Source organism: Galeopterus variegatus, unplaced genomic scaffold, assembly GCF_000696425.1.
Source record: "Galeopterus variegatus unplaced genomic scaffold, G_variegatus-3.0.2 Scaffold6178, whole genome shotgun sequence".
NCBI classification, from domain to species: Eukaryota; Metazoa; Chordata; class Mammalia; order Dermoptera; family Cynocephalidae; genus Galeopterus; species Galeopterus variegatus.
This window is the reverse complement of record NW_007732289.1, coordinates 65,123-86,535: the sequence shown is the minus strand read 5'-3', so window position 1 is coordinate 86,535 and position 21,413 is coordinate 65,123. Positions and strand designations below refer to the sequence as shown.

The 21,413-nt window shown below is 53.0% G+C and overlaps 1 protein-coding gene across 2 annotated transcripts; it reads left to right on the top strand.

The window, feature by feature from the left end:
- The first annotated feature begins 31 nt into the window (after window positions 1-31).
- On the top strand, window positions 32-19,469 carry TUBGCP2 (tubulin, gamma complex associated protein 2). Of its 2 annotated transcripts, XM_008590515.1 has the most exons (17): window positions 32-255; window positions 1,085-1,213; window positions 1,985-2,161; window positions 3,336-3,495; window positions 7,295-7,502; window positions 7,846-8,045; window positions 8,440-8,629; window positions 9,505-9,650; window positions 10,495-10,675; window positions 10,937-11,117; window positions 13,517-13,689; window positions 13,903-14,031; window positions 14,853-14,973; window positions 15,600-15,743; window positions 16,610-16,738; window positions 17,621-17,784; window positions 19,043-19,469. In XM_008590515.1, exons 1-17 carry the CDS (start codon window positions 106-108, stop codon window positions 19,176-19,178), a joined length of 2,718 nt encoding a protein of 905 aa, XP_008588737.1. In that variant the 5' UTR covers window positions 32-105; the 3' UTR covers window positions 19,179-19,469. The 2 variants fall into 2 exon arrangements, with proteins under 2 accessions (XP_008588737.1, XP_008588739.1); XM_008590517.1 differs by lacking the exons at window positions 32-255; window positions 1,085-1,213; window positions 1,985-2,161; window positions 3,336-3,495 and having other exon boundaries at window positions 7,471-7,513.
- Window positions 19,470-21,413: the final 1,944 nt, after the last annotated feature.

Sequence of the window (21,413 nt, the reverse complement as noted above, 5' to 3'; positions counted from 1 at the left end):
GATTGTTTTTAAAATATGTAACTTATAGCGTTTTAACTTTATAAACAGCTTTCCTCTTACCATTAGGAGAACATATTGTGATATTGGTGTCTTAGAGCTAAAACTATGAGTGAATTTCGGATTCACCACGATGTCAACGAGCTGCTCAGCTTGCTGCGTGTCCACGGAGGAGATGGGGCCGAGGTCTATATCGACCTGCTGCAGAAGAACAGGACCCCATATGTCACAACCACCGTCTCTGCTCACAGTGCCAAGGTGAGCACCCTGCTCCGGGTGGCCACAGCAGTGCTTGCAATGATGGCAGACAGCACCTATCAGTGCTTCTCATGGGCCACATGTTTGCTCACCTCTGTGATTCTCCTGCCTCCTCATGGCAGCTCCTGCCACTCACCCCATTGTACAGACAGGTAAATGGAGGCCTAGTGGGGAGCTGGGCTCTGAACCCTGACTCCTACCCACCCATCCCCTGTGTCCCGTGAGGAGAGACTCGTGATGCACAGACATTCCTGTGGGGAAGGAAAACTACTGTATACCACATTGAAATCCCTAAAAGTATTGTTTCCGTATTCAAATGATATGTAATTTGTAATTACAGATCTTCAGTAAAAGACAGTTTTGAATTTGAAATCTGTTTTTAAAAATGCATTACAAACCTTCAATTATCTAAACAGCTTGATAACGGCACAAGGGTGATCAGACACATGAACTGAGAGGAGTAGAGAGATCAGGGACACACACAGTTGTATTTAGTTTATGATAAGGGAGCACTGAGTCATTGAGGAAAACAAACCCTGCAGAAATAATAAGTCCCAGAGGGAGCAGTTGAATGTGTGAGGTAAGCACACAGCTGGGGGACACGCCGTGGTGGTCTCTGACCTGCGGCCTAAGCATGGAGTGAGAGAAACCATGGAGGAACATGCAAAGGTCTGACAGCATCTTCAGATGAGTTTTCCTAGTTTATTGCAGAGATACATGATAGGGTGTACGTGATTTAACTCTAAACTGGTTTTTATGTTTAATTTTCTTGAATGTTTTAAAAGTGCTTGATTATTGTCATTAAATCACTCACATCTGTGCTTTTGAGGTTAAAATCGCAGAGTTTTCTCGCACTCCGGAGGACTTCCTAAAGAAATATGATGAACTGAAGTCTAAAAACACGAGGAACCTTGACCCGCTGGTGTACCTGTTATCAAAGCTCACAGAAGACAAAGAGGTAAACACCTGCATGGCCCTCGGCACCACCTGCCATGGGGACATCGGGAGAAAATGTTCTCCAAGTGCCTCTGAAAGGCTGGTGTAGCACGTGTGTGGCACGGAGCGAGGTAGCACTCACATGTGGAACATTCCCCTGGCTCACGCTGTACCACTCACTCGTTCCCTGCCTCACACCAGTAACACTTTGAGGACATGTAGGAAGGTATTGTTGTGAATCAGAGTGAAAAAATGGTCACAATGGGCACAGACACAAGTAATATAAGTGGAAGTTGCCTCTGGGGCAGGTGCACAGTTACTTCTCCCTGTGAGTCATGCTGGCTTCTGCCTGTTGCACTTTGATATTAAGAAAAGCACATGTTGAAGCGGAGAAGCCGATCCAGTGACGTATTAGGTCCCCGCTCTCCCATCTTGGGTGAAGGGGGTGAAGGGGCACATCCAGGCATGTGCTGATGGCCAGCACTAGGAACAGATAAAAGGAGATGGTTACGGCAGCCAGGCAGCCTCGGGTGATGTGTAGAGGAGATCCTGTACAATTGAACAGAAAGTTTGGCATTGCTTTTCAAAGAAGGCTGGAGATGAGGCAGGTGGTACCACGTGGCATGAAGCATCTGGACACCAGACTGCAAGTAAAGGGCTGATAGGGAAGCCCCCCTGCCTGTTCCCTTGCATGGTTGTCTAAGTTGGGAAAGAAAGAAGAGGGGGTTTGCTTTGCCTGGCAAGGTACACAAAGGTGCTGGCCAGGCACGAATGCAGTTTTGCATGTTTTCAGACGCTGCAGTATTTACAACAGAATGCGAAAGAGAGAGCGGAGCTCGTGGCCTCTGCGGCAGCCAGCAGCACTACCAGCTTCAACGTCCCCGCCACAGCCTCCAAGATCTCCATGCAGGAGCTCGAGGAGCTGAGGAAGCAGCTCGGCAGTGTGGCCACGGGCTCCACGCTGCAACAGGTACCCTGTCCACAGCTGTCCCCAGGTTCCCAGGCTCACTGCAGCGCTGGTGCCAGCTAGACAAGCACATCTCTGTTGTCTGCTAAAAATGAATCTGAATTTGGAGAGGCTGAGGCTTTATGCTTGATTACAACCTAGCTTTGTATGTTTAATTTCTTTTTTAATCAAGAATTCTGGGCCACAAGTATAGACAAATAGTGGCAGTAAGGTTCTGATGTACCTAGGAAAGTGAGTTTCACCTGTTGCAAGGGAATTTTGAGAATCTGAGCCAACGCATCCTTACTCCCCATTTCCTTTAAGTTTTGACAGTTTTTTTACAACATCATGCTTTCTAGATTATTAGTTTCTTCCTCCTGTACTTATTGCTTTCCCTGGGTTCTGGTTTTCTGTCCTGTACGCCATCTTCAAGTCTCTCTTCTCTCAAGTCCCTGTGGGGCTTTCTTGTTCTAGCGAGGACACAGACGGTGCTTGTTAGGCATGTTCTGTGTTCCGGATGCAGTGCTGAGTCTCTGTCCGGGTCTTGGCCCGCACATCCCTTCCTGTGTGACACTTGCAGAAACTGAGGCTCCTGCTCAGTGTGGACCTAGTCTACCTGTTTGTTACCCTTACCTCCCCAGAGTCGGTGCTTCCAAAAGCTGGGCCGGCCAGCCTGACGTGGTTAGCCTCTGGCGGTCAGTCCCTCAGGAGGGCCAGTGCTTCATACACATACCTGAAGCCAGCTTTTCTTGGCCGTGCCTTCCAGATCCGTCCCAGGGCCCTTCTCCGGCAGGGTGAGGGTGCACATCAGCCACCAAAACTTGTCTTCACACAGCAAGCTGTGTTCAGACTTTGTCATTGCCAGGAAAGAGCGACTCAGACTCCTGGTGGAGTTTCCTCGTCTGACGCTGCACTCTGTGATGAGGTGCAACTCCTTCCCCCGTGGTCCCTGTTGCTGGTGCTCATGATTTACCTGTGGGCTTTGCCCTGGACTGAGACCCCTGAGAAGAGGGACTGGGTTAGCCCCTTATTTTGTGACAGGCCCATAGAAAAGTAATTTGTTTCTATGTGACTGAACCCTCAGAGGTGTTAAATGATTGACTTTTTCCACACCAGAGATTTGTTAGTTGCCACAGTGTCTCAGTATTTGAAATAAAGTATCTCTTTTTGTTTTTGTTTTTTATAATATCCTCACCAGTCTCTGGAACTTACCAGAAAGATGCTTCGAGACAAGCAGAGCAAAAAAAATTCAGGCCAGCACCTCCCTGTCTTCCCAGCATGGGTATATGAGAGACCTACACTGGTTGGGGATTTCCTGATTGGCTCAGGTTTGAGCACAGACATGGCTTTGCCGATAGGTATGTGATGTGTTTATTCCTAACACTCAGGAATTTCATGACATGTTTGCTTCATGGTGATGCCCAGGCAGGGAGGGGAGACAGTGGGAGTGGCTGGAGGCCTGCAGCAGGGCCCTGGGCATTGCTGCCTCTCCTGGGGCCTGCCTTGTCTCGTGGCAGGATGCTCAGCACCCACCAGCCGTTCTTCTCCACAGTCTTGTCCCTGTTTACCAACAAATAGCAACTCACCAGGGTCTTCAAGCTGGTCCTCTAGCCCTCCTGCCAGTGCCCTGAGCAGCTACAGCTGACGCCCCGGGCTGTGCGTCCCGGTACTCTGGTGCAGGCCTGTGGTGTCAGGACCGTGTGGAGCCCTTTTCTCTGAGCAGTGCTTTCAGCACAGGTTCTGATGCAGCGTGTAGGCAGTGTTCCAACAGTGCTCAAAGGCCTCTTAAACAAAATGCAGACAAGGCCATGTGGTCCCTTCAGGACAGGTTGTTGGGGATCTGGGATGTGTGCGTTCGTACACTATGGGCTGCACGTCAGCGTTCATGAGTAGTTGTGTAGATTGAAAGACGAGACTTCACAAGTTAAGGATATAGCTTGCCCGTGGCATCTCGCCCCACTGCTGATGGTCCAAATCGAAGAGAAAAGATAGGACGCAGTTAACTTCACCACAACACGCGTGGCTCTGTGGCAGAGTTACAGAGAGATCGAGCCTGGCCTTTCCCAAAACCGTGAGAACTGGTATGTGGAGTCTGTCAGTTTTTTTCCTGTCCCCACGTAAACATAACCAGTTGCAAGTTAATGAAAAGGTATAGAAAACAATCTACTTTGTGTAGAATGTTTTCAGCAGTGACCCAAAGTGCTAAAGTTCTCACGGGAGACAGAACTGCTCAGTTAGCCTAAGTTCAGGTGGGGACCACGTTAAATCGCCCAGCAGCAGGTTAGGCAGGCAGGGTCCTATAGCACCAGGCACAGGGCAGGGTGAGGGCCCCATGTGCTGGGGTCCAGGCGTCCTGCAGTTATGGCGTAGAAAAGGGCCCTCCTGGGCCAACTGACACCTGTCGGCAGGCTTGAGACGCCGAGGGCTCCTTGTCGGCTGAGCTCCCCTGTGCACTTTCACAGGGAGAGCCACTGAAGGCGTTTGTTCCTGCGATTGTGGACACTGTCTGTGGTGCGCAGAGCTCTTGTGTTTTTTGAATAACTAAATAATAGATTCCAGACCCCACAGGAGGCCCAACTCAGAACCTTTTCCTGGGTGACACCCTAACAGGCCCACAGTACGCAGCTCTGAGCCTGCGGCCAATGGTAGAGCTTGGCAGAGCTGGCTCTTCAGAAGAGGAAGCACTCAGGGGTGTTTTGTGTAGAAAACCTTTTCCCCATTTAGGGAAAGGGTTGTACGAAAGAGGAAAGCACTGTCAAGTAACACAGCAGCTCCCAAGTTACCACTGGAAATGGGCAGCGGCCCACCCAAGGCTGGTGTGGATCACAAGGGGGAGGAGACCTCTTAGCATCATAGAAAAGGGGCAGCCGCACGTCGGCCAGTCCCACAGCCATAGGCAGCCAGTTTCTGAGGTGGCGTCAGTGTCCGTGTGCACGGCCTGTCTGGTTCCACACCACAGGTCCTGGTGCAATTTTTGGCTGGTGACCTCTTCTGGAGAACACCTGTTGGGTGGCATGAGAGTGGCCAGGCTGGGCCTTGGAACACACAGAATTTCGCAGCCAGGAGGAGCTGCTTACCCCACCATGTTCCCATGGTACTCGTCACCTGACGTGGCCCCTGCTCCTCCCCATCCACTGTCTCGTCCGTGCTCATACCTGTGGTCAGTGCAGTCATCCTTGTCTTGGCCTACACCTGGCATAGCCTCACCCCCTGGGCCCACTGCCTTCTCCGGCCTGAGGGGCAGTGGGTACTGCTGGACAGCCGTGTGTCCCGCTGGACAGCCGTGTGTCCCTCTGGACAGGTTTTGGTTGGGTTTTGCAGCCCTTCTGGCAGCATGTGGCTCTGTGAGTCTCTCCTCCAAGCCCCGCCTGGCTCCACTGTGTGGCTCTTGCCTTATCCTGGCCGCTGCTTTCTAGCCCCTCTGCTGCCTTGTCTTCTGAGGTGGGCCTTTTCCCTTCTTTCTCTAGGTGGGTTTGTCTGTGTTGAGGTGGTCCAGTACCACTCCTCTGCTGCCTTGTCTTCTGAGGTGGGCCTTTTCCCTTCTTTCTCTAGGTGGGTTTGTCTGTATTGAGGTGGTCCAGTACCACTGTCCGGCTGTGCCCGCCTCCCCAACAGCTCCACCCCCACTGGGGCTGTTGGACACTGAAGCATGGAGAGAGCGGCAAGGAATACCCAGGGTTTCTTATTTTATCCAACTTGAGCCTGTGGCCAGCAGCTCCATGTTGGCGGCTCAGATCTGACGTCCACATTGCCTCCCTCTTTCTGTGGTTCACTGTGCATCATCACCAGAGTCCTCTTTCCACGTCAGGCCTCTGCCCTGTGCGGGCCTCTCCTGTGACACCCCACACCCCCCAGTGGTCAGGCTGGCACTGCCTACCATGGTCTCCCCATCCCCCCCCCCTTTTTTTTTTTGTCTTTTTGTCTTTTTTTGTGACCGGCAACGGATCGCAACCCTCAGTGTCGTGCCTGTACCGGACTGGGACCGGCAACGGGATCGCAACCCTCGGTGTTGCCCCCGCTCCTCGCTCAGCCAGTGAGCGGCCGGTCTGTATGTGGGATCCGAACCCTCGGCAGGAGCGCTGCCGCGCTTCCCAAGCGGCGCACTGTAGTGGTGCGCCACCGGGCCGGCCCTCCCCATCCCCCTTGCCCTGCATTCCATACACATGGGTCAGGCCTCTCCCACCTCGGGGCACTGGCACGTTGTGCTCCTGCTATCTGTGATGTTTCGCTAACCCCCGAGCTCTTTCAGAGCTCAGCCTAAAGTCTGAGCATGCCCCTCCACGGTTCCTCGCTCGCTCGTCGTTCCCAGTGCCTGGCACTGGGTCAGGCCTCTCCCACCTCGGGGCACTGGCACGTTGTGCTCCTGCTATCTGTGATGTTTTGCTAACCCCCGAGCTCTTTCAGAGCTCAGCCTAAAGTCTGAGCATGCCCCTCCATGGTTCCTCGCTCGCTCGTCGTTCCCAGTGCCTGGCACGGAGGTGCCCTTGGGTACACAGTTGTTTGTGGGGACTTGGTGATTTACGGGCCGTGTGCGTAGGTAGTGATGTCGGTATTGAGGCTTCAGGAAGTGAAGTGACTGGGTAGGTGGCCTGGGACCATCCTCAAGCGTCCATCAGGTGGTCATAAGGAAACCAAACTGTGTCCCGCAGCCGTCTTCTGCTGTGTGTGATAGAGGTTATCAGAGTTTCTTAGTGTTTTAAATATCTTTTTAAAGAAAACCTCTTTTTTACCACAGAGCACCCAGACTTCTCAAGTTGTGATTATAAATGCTGAAAGTACTGCTTACATCAAAAGTGCTTTTTAAATTTCTACTTTTATTTTTTTAAACATCAGGCATTTGTTGGAGCACAGGAGATTTTCTTTTGCTTCGTTTAAGAAGAACCAGCAGCAGTGAGGTGCTGGTGCTGTCTGGGGCCGCCAGTGCCTCCTGGGCCAGTGCCCTACTGGTGCCCATCTACAGAGGTTTTGGAATCTGAGCCTGTGGTGCCCCAGTGGGATCAGTTGAAGCCAAATGCCAGGACTTAACTTTCTATGCCCATGAGTATTTGAGAGAATTACGAAGGAGATGAGTTTGAGTGTGGCCGGCTGGCATATGGGCCCATGGGGGTTGTGCAGTGGGGAGCTCTGTGGAGCCTCAGTGGTGTCTCTGCCCTGCAGGCACGCTGCCCCTGGCCTCCCAGGAGTTGGCTGTGGTGGAGGACCTGCTGTACGTGCTGGTGGGCGTGGATGGCAGATACATCACTGCTCAGCCCCTGACTGGGAGGCAGAGCCGGACCTTCCTCGTGGACCCCAACCTGGACCTGTCCATCAGGGAACTGGTGGGCAGAATCCTCCCTGTGGCTGCCAGCTACTCCACTGTGACCAGGTGGGCACCAGGTGCGGCTTTGACCTCAACGTGCTCAGCCCCCTGTAGCTCACACTGTGGGAAGAGGGGAGGTCACCTCCTGGTGACCGTGAAAACCATTTACATCCCCTTCCAAAGAAAGCCCCTTCCTGGATACAACTCAGCTTTATTCCTGACACAACCGCACGGGCGTGAGTCACTGTCCGGTGTCCTGACTCACTCCTTTCCGTGCAGAAGTTCCCCTCAGGACAAGAGCTTGAGTGAGTCAGTTGCTTCCTGTTCAAGGAGGGACTCAGAGTATGACCTTGTGTCTGAAAACATAGTTCTGGCCTCTTCAGAGTGTTTGGTCTGTCTTTCCTTGTAGGTTCATTGAGGAGAAGTCTTCCTTCGAGTATGGGCAGGTGAACCACGCCTTGGCAGCTGCCATGAGAACCCTGCTAAAGGAGTATCTGATCCTTGTCACACAGCTTGAGCAGCTGCACAGGCAGGGCCTCCTGTCGCTACAGAAGCTCTGGTTCTACATCCAGCCAGCCATGCGCACCGTGGACATCCTGGCCTCGCTTGGTACGCCCCCCCAGAGGGGGTGGGATGGCAGGTCAGATATCACCATGGTGCAGTGCCTGGTGTGTGACAAGGAGACGCACAATGGCACGTGGAGGGACCATCCTGGCCGGGGCTGGTCATTCGCTGCTTACTTTTACATGCCAGGGTTGTGAGGCCAAAGCCCATGTTGCTCCATGTTTTATTAATTGGCAGGAGGAAATCTCTGGAAGCTTTTACTGATAAGCTTTAGTTCGCAACTACAACTTCATAATTTGAGCATATCCCAAAAAAGAAGCACCTGTCCCAGTTAGAAAGTTGGTGATTAACTGAGAGGTTCTTGTGGGCATCTTGAGCATGGCTGGGCATGTGTGAGGCGCTTCCTTCCGAGCAGTGAGCCCCCTTTTTCTTCCTGCAGCCACCTCAGTGGATAAAGGCGAGTGTCTGGGGGGGTCGACGCTGAGCCTTCTCCATGACAGGAGCTTCAACTACACAGGCGACAGCCAGGCGCAGGAGCTATGCCTGTATCTGACCAAGGCGGCCAGCGCACCCTACTTTGAGGTTCTGGAGAAGTGGATCTACAGAGGGATCATTGACGACCCATACAGGTGGGGCTCTATGAGGTACCCAACATAGACTCACCTCCATAGGCGCCAGCTGGGCCTTCCCTTCAGCCGTCTGTCTGGGGAGGCACATGTCAGCAGGTGTCTGTGTGCTGCAAGTCTGTACTGCAGCCAAGGGAAGAGAGGGTCCGATTGGGTCCTTTTTAGTGTCTGTCTACTGTGCCAAGGATGAGAAAGTTGCCCCAAGTCAGGGGTCCTTACCCTCCTTGGTGTGTGGACTTCTGATTTGGTGAGGTCTGTGGGTTTCTCTGCATGATGTATTCAAATACATCAAGCAAAATCTATCAGCTCACAAATCTATAAGATATGTTTGTCAAGATATTTTTAAAGGATAAATTTGTGATATAGAAATACTTATGTCTTTACTAATGGACCAACTAACAAAATCTGGTGTGTTGGGCCTCACAAGGGACGCAGCTTCTAACTCGCTGCGTGTAAATGATGTTTGCAGCGGGCTGTGAAGACGCCTGGTTCATACTGTGATGAGGCCCATGTGCCCCTGATACGGGTGTCATTTTGTTGCCTACAGTCATAATGGATGGAAATGCTAAATTCCACTGAGAGGCATGTGAAAATAAAGATGAATTATTTTTCTATCTAGCCCTGTGGACCCCTAAATTCTCTCTGAACCTATGTTAAATTCCCTGCTCAAGGCGAGGTTTGTAGATTAATTTTTAACTCACAATTGAGAAACAACTATAGAATGTTATGCTTGGCCTTAGTGGGACGTTTTTGGAAGCATGTTCTCCCCTCAGCTCTTGGCCCGGCCCCCACCATCCCGGAGACGCGTGTCAGCTGCTGGGCTCACAGAAGGTGCACTTGCTCTGCGTGTGACCTGAAGAGCTTTCTGTGATTTCCAGTGAGTTTATGGTCGAGGAGCACGAGCTGCGGAAAGAGAAGATCCAGGAGGACTACAATGACAAGTACTGGGACCAGAGGTACACTGTCGTCCAGCAGCAGATCCCATCCTTCCTGCAGAAGGTGGCGGACAAGATCCTCAGCACAGGTGCCGGCATGCGTGGGGGCATCTGCAGTGCAGGGGCTCATGGCGAAGCTCTCACCCCAGAGTCCCTGCTGAGGCGGGTCCTGCTGGTGGTCGGCCTCTGTCCTGTTGTCCTGTGAGTCTGCCGGCACACAGGCACACAGTTCACGTGGGCCCTCAGCACGGCTGAGCACGTGGGGAGCCGCGTTGGGCCCTGGAGGGTGCCTGCACCAGGGTTGCTGGCTGTGGGGTGATTCTGGGGTTCTCTAGTCAACTTTGTCTTGTCCCCTGACTCTCGAAGGGTCTTGCCGCGTTGGGCCCTGGAGGGTGCCTGCACCAGGGTTGCTGGCTGTGGGGTGATTCTGGGGTGCTCTAGTCAACTTTGTCTTGTCCCCTGACTCTCGAAGGGTCTTTCTCAATTCCTTCTCCTCCTTACTTCCTGTGTTAATGTCTTAAACTCCATCAGCACTACAGGACACATGCCCACTGGTCCACTCTCAGAGGTTAGGACCTGACTCAGATGCCAAGCGAGTGATGCTGGGACATGACTTGCTGTTTTCAGAGCTGAGCCATCATGGAAAGTGTTGAGGATGAGTTAGCAATCTAGCCTTTTGGAAATTATTTCTGTGCTATTGATCAGAAAAATTCTGACACAAAGAGCCACAGCAAGTCACAGCAGCTGCCGCTTCCATCCTTTGTAGGTGACAATTGTGTTTTCCACCTGGAGTAAGTGGGTTTGTGGACCTTTTCTTGTGCAGCCTGTTCTGTGTCCAGTCCACTGCCCCGTGTTTGGACTAACATAGCTGGGGCTGCAGGCCTGAGATTGACTGTGTGTGAGATAAAATGTCTGATCCTCCATCTCTTTCAGGGAAATATCTGAATGTGGTCAGAGAGTGTGGCCGCGATGTCACCTGCCCCGTGGCCAAAGAGATCATCTACACACTAAAGGAGCGGGCGTATGTGGAGCAGATCGAGAAGGCCTTTAATTATGCCAGCAGGGTGCTGCTGGACTTCCTGATGGAGGAGAAGGAGCTGTTGGCGCACTTGAGGTGGCCCACCTCTCGGGGCAGCACTTGGGGCCACGACTGCAGCATGGCTTTAGCTGTTGTTTTGTGCTTGTTACGGGGGCGTGCCACCAGGGGTCCCAGTCCCCACCCTGCCCCTGCCCTGGGCCTACCAGCCCCTCCTCAGCTCCTTCCTGGCGCCATCTCTCCTGCCAAGCCTGCCACATCCATCTGGGCCTGTTTTAATGGGTCATGTGGTGCGGCGCTGGCAGGTGAGGGTGATGCACTCACACCTGCTCCTTGCAGGTCCATCAAGCGCTACTTCTTGATGGACCAGGGTGACTTCTTCGTGCACTTCATGGACCTCACCGATGAGGAGCTCAGGAAGTCGGTGGAGGACATCGCACCCACCCGCCTGGAGGCCCTGCTGGAGCTGGCGCTGCGCATGAGCACCGCCAACACAGACCCCTTCAAGGACGACCTCAAGGTGGGTGTAGTGAGAGGCCCTTGGGCCCACAGTCTGTCCAGTGCTTTTCTGCACCAGTCAGAGGGGCCATGTGTGTGTTTCGCCCTTTGTTCTGCTAATGTGCTGCTGACTTTGGTCTGCCGGTGTTTTGTTGAGGATTCTTACACCTGCGTTCACGGGGTATGGGTCTCCCGTTTCCTCACAGTGTCCCTGTCTGTCTTTAGGATCGGGCTTGTGTTGGCCTCCTGGAGTATGTTTGGAAGTGTCTCTTCTCTTCACTTGCTCTGAAAAGTCTCAAGAGGGGTGTTAATTCTTTTTCACATCTTTGGTAGGACTCACCTGTGATGCCATCTGGTCCTGGGCTTGTCTTTGTTGGGAGGTCTTTGATTACTGATTCAGTCTCCTGACCAGGTATCGGTTTGCTCAGATTTTGTTTCTTCTCGAGGCGACCTTGGCAGTTTCTGTTTCTGTTGTCCGTCTCGTCTAGGTTGTCCAGTTGGTTGGCGTACAGTTCATGGTATTCTGTTATAGACGTTTTTGCTTCCGAATGGTTGGTAGTAATATCCCAGCTTTCATTTCTGATTTTAATAATTTGAGTCTCCTTAGCCAGTGTGGCTAAAAGTCTATCAGTTTCATTGATCTTTCAAAGAACCATCTTCTGGTTTTGTTGGTTTCTCTCGTTTTTGCATGCTCTGTTTTTATCTGTTGTAATCTTTATTATTTTCTTCTTTCTGCTGGCTCCTGGTTTAGTTTGCTCTTTTTTTGTTTCATAAGATGTAAAGTGAGATTATTGCTTTGAGATCTTTCTGTTTTAATATAGGCATTTACAGCTGTAAACTTCCCTCTGAACACGGCTTTTGCTATGTCCCATAAGTTTCAGTATGTTGTTTTTATTTCCATTTGTCTCAAGGTATTTTCTAATTTCCTTTGTGATTTTTTTTTTTTTTTTCCTTTTTGTCTTTTTTCGTGACCGGTAATGGGATCGCAACCCTCGGTGTCGTGCCCGTACCGCAACCGTACCGCGACCGGCAACGGGATCGCAACCCTCGGTGTCCGCGCTCAACCAGTGAGCGGACCGGTCTCTATATGGGATCCAAACCCTTGGCGGGAGCACCGCCACACTCCCAAGCGCCTCACCCTACCAAGTGCGCCACCGGGCCGGCCCTCCTTTGTGATTTTTTCTTTGAGCCATTGGTTGTTTGAGAATGTTTAATTTTCACATATTGTAAATTTTCCTTTTTGTTGTTGTTGTTGTTGTTACTTATTTCTGACTTCATCCCTTTGAGGTTGGAGAATATACTTGGTATGATTTCAGTTTTGTAAAGTTTATTAAGACTCGTTTTGTGGCCTCAGATACGTCCTGGAGAATGTTCTGTGTGTACTTGAGAACAGCGTTCTGCTGCTGCTTGGGGAGTGTTCTGCAGACTCGTGGCTGGTCTGTTGTGTTGTTCGAGTCATCTCTCTCCTGACCGACCTCTGTCTGGTTATTCTAGACATGACTGAAAGTGGGTACTGAAGACTCCCACTGTTGTTGTAGGTCTGTATTTCTCCTTTTAATTCTGCCCATTCTTGCTTCATATATTTTGGGGTCTATTGTTACACACAGGAGTATTTTTATAGGACAAATTCCTAGTAGTGAAACTGTTGGATCAAAGTGTATGGCCCTTGTACGGTTGGACAGATCTTACTAGAGTTCAGTCTCAGGACCGCACGGCTGAGGGAAGGAGGCTGTCGTCAGTGCGCCTCCACTTTCCCCACCACCTTCACTCCTCTGATGGCTGGAAGAGAGTGTTAGATTTTCGCGTGTGTGCTGGAAGGGGTGAGCGCTTCCGTCTCCTGATGAGCCATTTGTGCTGCTTCCGCCCTATCCTTGCTCTTAATGTTCATTCTTGCCCTTTATTTTGTGCTGCCGCTCTTTTACTGATGTACAGGAGCTCTGCCACTGTCCCTGGCATGTAGTCGGCACCTAATAAGCCTTGGACTAGATTAATGCTGTGGACAGTGCTATTTGCCTGTTATAGCTACTATATCATCCACGAAATATGCTTTGTTTTTCAGCCTGGGCCTGATGCTTACTGTGGTCAAAAGGCTTCAGTCTTAAGGGATTCAGGTTTATCTGACTTTCCCATGTGGTTTCTTGTTTAGAACATCCAGCATGGAGATGTTTGAAAAGTAATCCATCTGTATTTTACTCTTTCTACCTTAATGTGAAGTGGTTTAGTTTTTAAACTAGGATTTATTAATAGTTGTTTGTGTTTTATAAAGCCAGCCTCCAATATTTAGAATCACTATCTGAGACACTTCCTTCAGTGCTGTGTTTGCTTTTCGGATTCATGATGCCAGGGTGGGTGGGGGTCAGGACTTGGCTTTGGCATTTTCCCTAAAAGCTGGATTCTGTGTTTTATTTCTTTTCCCCCAAGATTGACCTGATGCCTCACGACCTCATCACCCAGCTTTTGCGAGTTCTGGCCATCGAGACCAAGCAGGAGAAGGCGATGACCCAGGCCGACCCCACTGAGCTCTCGCTGAGCGGCCTGGAGGCCTTCTCTTTCGACTACATCGTCAAGTGGCCCCTGTCACTGATCATCAACAGGTGAGGCCCCTTGGGCAGCTTCTAGACACTTACTCAGGTTTGCAGGAAACGAGGCTATGCCCGCTCGGTGGCTGTCTTGTCGTGCAGAAGACCTGAAGCGGCTCTCCCGTTCTTTTGTGCCTGGAGGGGATTCCATGGCTGTCTGGTGGCCACTGTGTGGACGGTGTGTTGAGAGCATGTGTGTCTGCCAGACTCTACACACCTGTCTTGCAGGAAGGCCCTGACCCGCTACCAGATGCTCTTCCGGCACATGTTTTACTGCAAGCATGTGGAGCGGCAGCTGTGCAGCGTCTGGACCAGCAGCAAGACTGCCAAGCAGCGCTCGCGGCACTCTGCAAAGTGGTGCGTTTCCACACCTCCCATGCTCCCTCTAGTGGGACGGCGTCTCTCCCTAGACCTTTAAACAAGCAGCTTGAAAATGCATATCTGTAGCTTGTAGGCCCACGATTTTTCAGTTTTTAGGTCTTTGGGCAGTGTGATGCTTTTGTCACCTACCAGGGATGTTCGCTGTGCCCTCAATCCTCTCCACAGCCTGTAGTGATGGTATGGGTATTGTGACTACTGGTGTGTTTGCAGGACACACTCCCCTCCTGTGGGCTGAGAGCGTTTGTTTCCTCCATTCAGTCATGCCACATGCAGCCCAGAGGCGCGTTGCACACTGCCTGTGGCACCATGTGGCGTTTGAAGAAAGGGTTGGTGGTAAAACTTCTTAGGAATTTATCTCGATAAAGCAGAGGTGTGGAATTCGCAGTTGTGGTTTCTTCCCCAGTGGTGGTCCTTGCTAGCGCTGAGTGGCTCAGCTAACTGAGGAGCCTGTTTCCCATTTCTGTGGTTGGGCTGGTGGGTACTGTCCCCGCAGGGTAGAGGGAGACAGAAGGTGATGGGATCGTGTTGGGCAGGATGTTTGCCTGACTGCCTGACCTGCCAGTGTGGGTGTCCCCAGCCCTGTGCGGAGTCGCCCCCGCCCCAGCACTGAGGAGCGCCCCTTCATTTGTGTCCTGTGTGCCTGAGTCTGAGCTGCTGCCGCGTTGCAGGAGCAGTGGCTGTGAGAGTCGGCGTGGTCGGAAGAGGTTCTAGCACCATAGGGGGAGTGGCCAGTGTCTGCTGGGCGCCTTGTGGTGCTGGCGTCGCCACCCCTCTGTGATGGTCCTTGTGCCCCTCAGGTTTGCCGGGGCCTTCACCCTGCGACAGCGGATGCTGAACTTTGTCCAGAACATTCAGTACTACATGATGTTTGAAGTGATGGAGCCAACCTGGCACATCCTGGAGAAGAACCTGAAGTCCGTGAGTGTCAGCTCAACAGATCATAACGCTTCCAAGGCAGCCTGTGGAGAGCAGGAGCTGGCAAGGCGTCGGGGAGGAGCTGCAGTGCGCACGTCCCGCGGCTTCAACGCAGAGCCTGGTTCCCTGTGCACAGCCGGCCCCTTCCCGCATGATAAACGGGAGGGGGAGAAAGAGGGAGAGGTCTCCTGCGTGCCTGCTGCACCAGAATCGGCTGTCTAGACTCGTGGACACCCTCTGGGCACTCTCCCCTCCTGGGGCTCTGAGAGCTTCGAGGCCTGGGTACTCTCACACAGCACATCTTCAGCCTGTGGACCGGGCCGTCCTACAGAATCTGTTACCACCAAATTCCAGGAGCAGGAAGTAGCAAGGAGCAGTATTTCCTTCCTGCTCTCTGTCTTTAAGATCTAAAAGCTTGGACCTTTGGGGGCATGTTCAGTATTCTTTTCTTTTAGTGGTATTTTGACGTTTTCTCCCAAAGACTACGGGCCCATTTAAAATGTGGGACCATGTAAACAAGTATACGAAACAAGCCGAAGGTGAATGCGGCACACACAGTGTGCCTTTCAGTGGCGTGTGCTGCTGCTGCTGCTGCAACAATGCCGAGTCTCAGAGCCCTATCTTCACAGGCCTCCAACATTGATGATGTCCTTGGCCACCACACGAGCTTCCTGGACAACTGCCTGAAGGACTGCATGCTGACCAACCCCGAGCTGCTGAAGGTCTTCTCCAAGCTCATGTCCGTGTGTGTCATGTTCACCAACTGCATGCAGGTGCGGGCGGGGAGGCAGGTGCAGGCGGGCTGGGCAGTGGCGGCAGGTGTGGGCTTGCATGGGCTGGTGCGGGCAGGGGTGGCACATACTGGCTGGTGCGGGCAGGAACATCATGTGTGGGCAGGCGTACAGACGGGTGTGGGCAGAGGAGGCAGGTGCGGGCAGGTGCAGGTGTTCAGGCCATTGCTGCATGCAGCCCTGTCCCACACCTCCTGCCCTTTCTTTCTGTGGAGGAGCCTGATGTCATTTGAGTATTTCTAGAACTCTTGGGGCTTCCTGGAGCTCCTGCCCTGGCAGTGTGGGTAGGGGCCACCTGGATTTGCCATATTCTTCCCATACTGTCACTGGGCTACAGGGTTTAAATCTATGGTGCAGGTTTCTGTCCTGGGCCTGTTTCTGGATGCCCTTGCATTTTCTCAGAACTCGAATTATTCGATTCAGTTACATGTGTTTGGGGCACTTATCACAAGCAGTTGCCCAAAATGATGGTACAGAAAACGAGTGTCAGGTGGCAGGAGGGGAGTCTGGGGAGCACCACAGGGAGGGGTCCACAGGGGGGCACATGGGACGTGGGAGAGGTGGCCAGGTGGCATTATGAGGGGACAGACACTGAACCCCGTTGCTCAGCCACTTAGGAGCCGTGTTGGGTTGGGGAAGCACCGAGGAGAAAGCTGTGTCTTTGAGGACCGCTGTGAGAGGGTGACTGGGAATTGTGTTGGTGCAGCCAGGTCCTTCCAGCCACAGCTTCCCAGGAGGGGCTTGCGTGTCCCGAACATGAGAGCTGCTCCACATGTGCAGTGGACTTGGTTTCCTGCAAAGCGTGTGTTATAACTCACAGAAACATGTCTTTGCAACCCCACCCCTAGAAATTCGCGCAGAGCATGAAGTTAGACAGTGAACTGGCCCAGCCGACACTGGAGCACGGCACGATGCTGGGGCCGCCCACAGAGGCCGAACGGGCCGAGGAGCGTTCCCGGAAGGAGCTCAGTAGGAAGGTGCGTGGCGTTGTGGGCGAGCCAGAGGGTGTGATGCACAGGCAGCACTGCAAGCTCCAGAAAAACAGACCTGCTGTTCTCTTATTTCTATCTCTTCTTTGACTGAAAAAAAGACTTAAAATCAGGTTCTAAAGACAGACACAAGAATTTTCCTCATGAACTGTCTGGTCCCAAGCCTGCTGGGCTCCAGGGGGTGGCCACAGTTACCTGCTGAATGAGTGTTGGGTAGGGTAAGCCTGGAACCCCTGGACCTGGTGCGGATCAGCCTGGGACCCCTGGACCTGGTGCGGGTCAGCCTGGGATCCCCTGGACCTGGCATGGGTGAGAGAGGACTTGATGCTCCACAGGCCCACCACAGCCCCACTGTCACTGATTAGACCCATTCTTCATTAGCTGGGTCAGGTTGCTCAGCAGGTGCTGGCAGCCACGAGTCCTTTGAGGTATGGGCATCGTGGCACCTGCTTCAGCTCTGCTGTGAGCCGGGGGTGGTACTCTTCATGTCCTCACGTGGATCCAGCAAAGAAGAGATGGCCTGGGAGTGAGGGGGTCAGAATCCAGGGACAGTCAAAGACAGGTGCATCCCCCTGGCCAAGACGTGGCCCGGAGAAAATGACATTAGTCTTAAAAACCTGAACCTTGACTTCTATGCCCTGCGAAGCCTGGGATGTACCTTACTACAGCGGTAGCAGCAGGCACCAGTTGTCTGAAGTCTTAGGAATTTTTCATGATGCCCTTTACTTTTTATTATGTGAAAATGTCCTAGAATCCATTCCTTCTATTTAGAAAAGAAAAAAAGGAAGCCTGCTGGGAAGAGGCCCATGGCGGGGTGGGCCCATGGCGGGGCTTTGGTACTGGCTCATGTGCTTCCGAACTGTGTTTCAGTACCTGGCAGAGAACGCGGATGCACCTCAGCTGGTGTCCAGCTTCGAGGCGACCATCAGCAGGTTTGACAAGAACTTCTCCAGCCATCTGCTGGACCTGCTAGCGCAGCTGAGTGTCTACAGCACCAGTGACTGTGAACACGGCATGGCCAGTGTCATCTCCAGGTGGGTGCCCTGTGCAATCTCACTCCTGCCCCCTGCACCCTCAGGTCTAGGCTTGGGGGAAGAGGAGAAGGTGTGTGAGGAGGGGTCGGCGTTCTCTCTCCTGGTGCAGCTGCTGGTCACACGTGTGGGTGGGAGCTCCTAGTGCGTGTGTGCATACGTGTCCACTTGTGTGTCAACTAGTACGTGTCAGGCCACCCCAGCCCTCCTGGGGCATGATGTTCCATAAACCTGGGCTACCAGGTGACCCTGATTGGGTCACCATTGTTCCGGGTAGGCCCAGCTTTCATCCAGGAAGGGACACTGTCCTCGGGCTGTCCTGGAACGTGCCCATCTGTGTGCTGGGACCACTGGTTCCTGAGCAGGGGGTTCTGAGTTCACCCAGCATTGAGAATCACTGCCAGGTGCCCCACATCCATGGCCCTCTCAGGGCCCCATAGCCAGGTGATGCTGGGGTGATGAAGGAGCCCCAGCACCCAGGGGCTGCGAGAGAAGAAGCCCACATGTGCACCCTGCCCGTGGTGCTTACTGGAGATGATCACGCTGAAGCATCAGTTAGAAGCTCTGGTTGTCTTGCTTTTAGCTGTCGTGTGTGTTTTTAAGGTCCAGTCTTGACATTGCTTAATAGCAGTGAAGGTTGTGTGGAGCTGGAGAACCTGTGTGTGTGGCTGGCAGGTCGAGCCCCTGACCCACATGTGCCCCTCACCACAGCTTGGAGGGAACCTTGGTATTGTCTGTGTTGCTGAGTGTATTAGTCCGTTTTGTGTTGCTGTAACAGAATTACCTGGGACTGGGTAATTTATAAAGAAGAGAGGTTTATTTGGCTCATGATTCTGGGACAGCTGCATCTGGTGTGGACCTCAGTCTGCTTCTACTCATGGTGGAAAGTGGCAGGCAGCCAGTGGGTACAAGCAGATCACATGGCGAGAGGAAGCAAGAGAGAGAGGAGGTGCCAGGGTCTTCTAAACAACCAGCTCTCGCAGAAACTAATAGAGTGAGAACTCACTCACTGCCCCTCCTCCTCCAGGGAGAGCATTAATCCATTCATGAGAGATCTGCCCCCATGACTCAAACAGCTTCCAACACTGTCACATTGGGGATCAGATTTCTGCATGAGTTTTGGGAGGACAACACATCCAAACTCTTATCACTGAGCTAGAAACGGGGGTGCATCTCCCCTGGGGCATCTGTCCTCAGTGTTATGGCCACGGAGTCTGCCACTGTCAGCAAGAGGAACCCAGTTCCATGCTCCTCCCCACAGGCTCGACTTCAACGGCTTCTACACGGAGCGCCTGGAGCGCCTGTCTGCAGAGAGGAGCCAGAAGGTGGGCCCCCCATTGCCCAGCCTGCGGGGTCCCCCGGCACCAGCAGCCAGGGTGGCCGTTACCGCGCAGTGAGCCCTCAGCTGGGCTTGAGGAAGCGCGGGGACAAGCAGGTGCTACAGTGTGAATGAATCAGGATTTTTATGTCAAATATTCCTGGAATACATGTGTTGTATATGTTGTGACTGTTTCAGTGTAATACAAAACCTGAATTACCATCTTGGCTTGGCTCATTGGGTTTCATCGTATAGAAGCTGCCCAGACAAGAGCTATGTCTCTGTAGATTTGCTTATGTTTGCTTTTAAAGGTTGAACTGTAACTTTTTTTTGGTGTTTTTGATCTCAAATAAAGACAAAGTGAAAACACGTGGTTATTTGAGCAAGAAACAAGATAATTACAGAGATGCCTCCTGGTGTCCAAGTCCGGTGCAGGCGAACCAGGGCTGTGGTCTGCTCTGAACGCCAGGGGGCAGTACAGCCCTCCTGATTCACCAGCTTGCCAGCATCTGCTCGACCGTAGGACCCCCGCCCTGGCGGCACTGGGCCACTTGGCTCACATCTCACACAGGTGCTGAAGAGAGGCCTCAGGGATGGGCTTTACTGTGACTGTGGCAGGGTTTGCTGGGCTCATGCTGCCCGCCAGGTGCCTCCTGGTCATACAGAAATTGCCCAGCAGATAGACTGTCAGGTCGTATTATGTCCCACCCATCCCCTCAGGGGGCCATCTGCCTTCTCTGTCCTGTCTTCCCAGTTCAGTAGTGGACAGCACAACCAGCCTAGGGGTGACACTGCCATGGACACCTCAGGGCTGCTTTGGCTAGTGTGGTCTTCAGGCCCAGCTGCCCCTTCCTGCTGAATTTCATGCGTGTCATTTTCAAAATTCAGTCCTAAACACCTGCTCCAAATGGCCACGGACAGTGAGGAGGGGCCCTGGGAGGAGGCTGGGGGCAAAAAGAGGCAGAAGCAAGCATGGCCTGGGTCCCCACACAGATGAGGCCTCCCCAAGGGGACACAGGTGTGGGTGGCTGTTGGCCACTGGGCTGCCTTGCAGAGGGGCATCTGCTGACCTGGGGGGGCTTCACTCTCCAGCCACAAAGTGCTTCCTCTCCTAGTCTGCAGTGTGTGGTCCTAAGTTGTGGTCTTGTTCAAGTGTCAGCCGTGAGCTTAGAACTCGCTGGTCCTCAGCAAGGGGCCTCCTGAGTTCTGGGAAACCCAGGGCCTTCAAGACGTGGCCTGCCTCTGCACCTCGAGGATTTGCAGGTGGGGGGGCACCTCCAGGGCTGCGGAGTCCTGGCTCCCAGACCCCCCAGTAGCACCTGCTGAGTCAAGGTAGTGGAGGTGAGGTAGGTATGTTCTGTGGGATGGGGCGGGCTTCCTTGGTCCTTGTAGGAAGGGCTCTGTTGGAGCGGGGTCAGTGCTGGCCCAAGTTGGCCTGACTTTCACGCGTAAGTCCCTGGTAGTACAGCTTTGTCTTCGTCCGCAGAGCTGCAGGTGGTCTGGTTAACTTCCTGTGGGATGACGCACATCTGCGGTAGCTTTTGCTCTGCCTCTAATGTGACAGGGATGTGTTGCCTTTGAACTGCTGCCAAATAACTTGCAACACAGGACCAAGGAAGAGGAGTTTTTTGGGTTTGCGTGGCACGTATTAGAGCTCAGGGACAGAAGCCAGCGTGGCCCCAGCGCCCCACTACCCAGCAACCCCTGCTGCTCTCTGCAGCCTGGGGGGCTTGTCCACGGCTGGGTGGGCTGACGCCTCCCTGGCAGCAGAGCTGGCCTCCGACTGAGATACCCCAAATGTCTGTACTAGCCCCTGCTGCATTTTCTTACTTTTTGTGCCACTTGCATTGGCATAATAATGGTCAGTTATCCTTGAGACAAAAATGTGACAGTGTTCCTCTCCCCTAGCTGAGATCCCCAGTGCTTCCTTGTCCCCAGGATAAAGTCCAGATGAAATCTCTTCTTCCAGTGCCCTTAGGACTTTGACCTCTGCCCTGGAGCCCCTTGCAGGTCCTGGTCTAAGGCCCACCCCTCCAGGCAGAGCTCCCTTCCCCACCACCAGCTCAGCCCTCGCCCCACCAGGGGGCACTGGCCAGTACCCTGGAGCCCTGTGTGGCCCCTGTGTCCCACCACTCACATCAGGAAGGGATCCTAGCTGTTGAAGCCCTGGTGAGGGGTCTGGGCTGCTTCCCTTCCCGCTTAGGTTGTCCCCCATGGTGGGTCTTTCTGGGACAGCTGTGAATGTGGCTATGAAGTCTCATATGCTGGGCTGAAGCCCCAGGAGTCCTGGGTTCACCGGGGGGCAGGGGTCCAC

Excerpts from the sequence above, each read along its gene's own strand:
- TUBGCP2 (XM_008590515.1), top strand. The coding sequence starts at position 106 with ATGAGTGAATTTCGGATTCACCACGATGTCAACGAGCTGCTCAGCTTG. Across the intron at positions 1,214-1,984 it reads AGCTCACAGAAGACAAAGAG|ACGCTGCAGTATTTACAACA; the intron begins GTAAACACCTGC and ends GCATGTTTTCAG. Across the intron at positions 14,974-15,599 it reads TGGAGAAGAACCTGAAGTCC|GCCTCCAACATTGATGATGT; the intron begins GTGAGTGTCAGC and ends CTATCTTCACAG.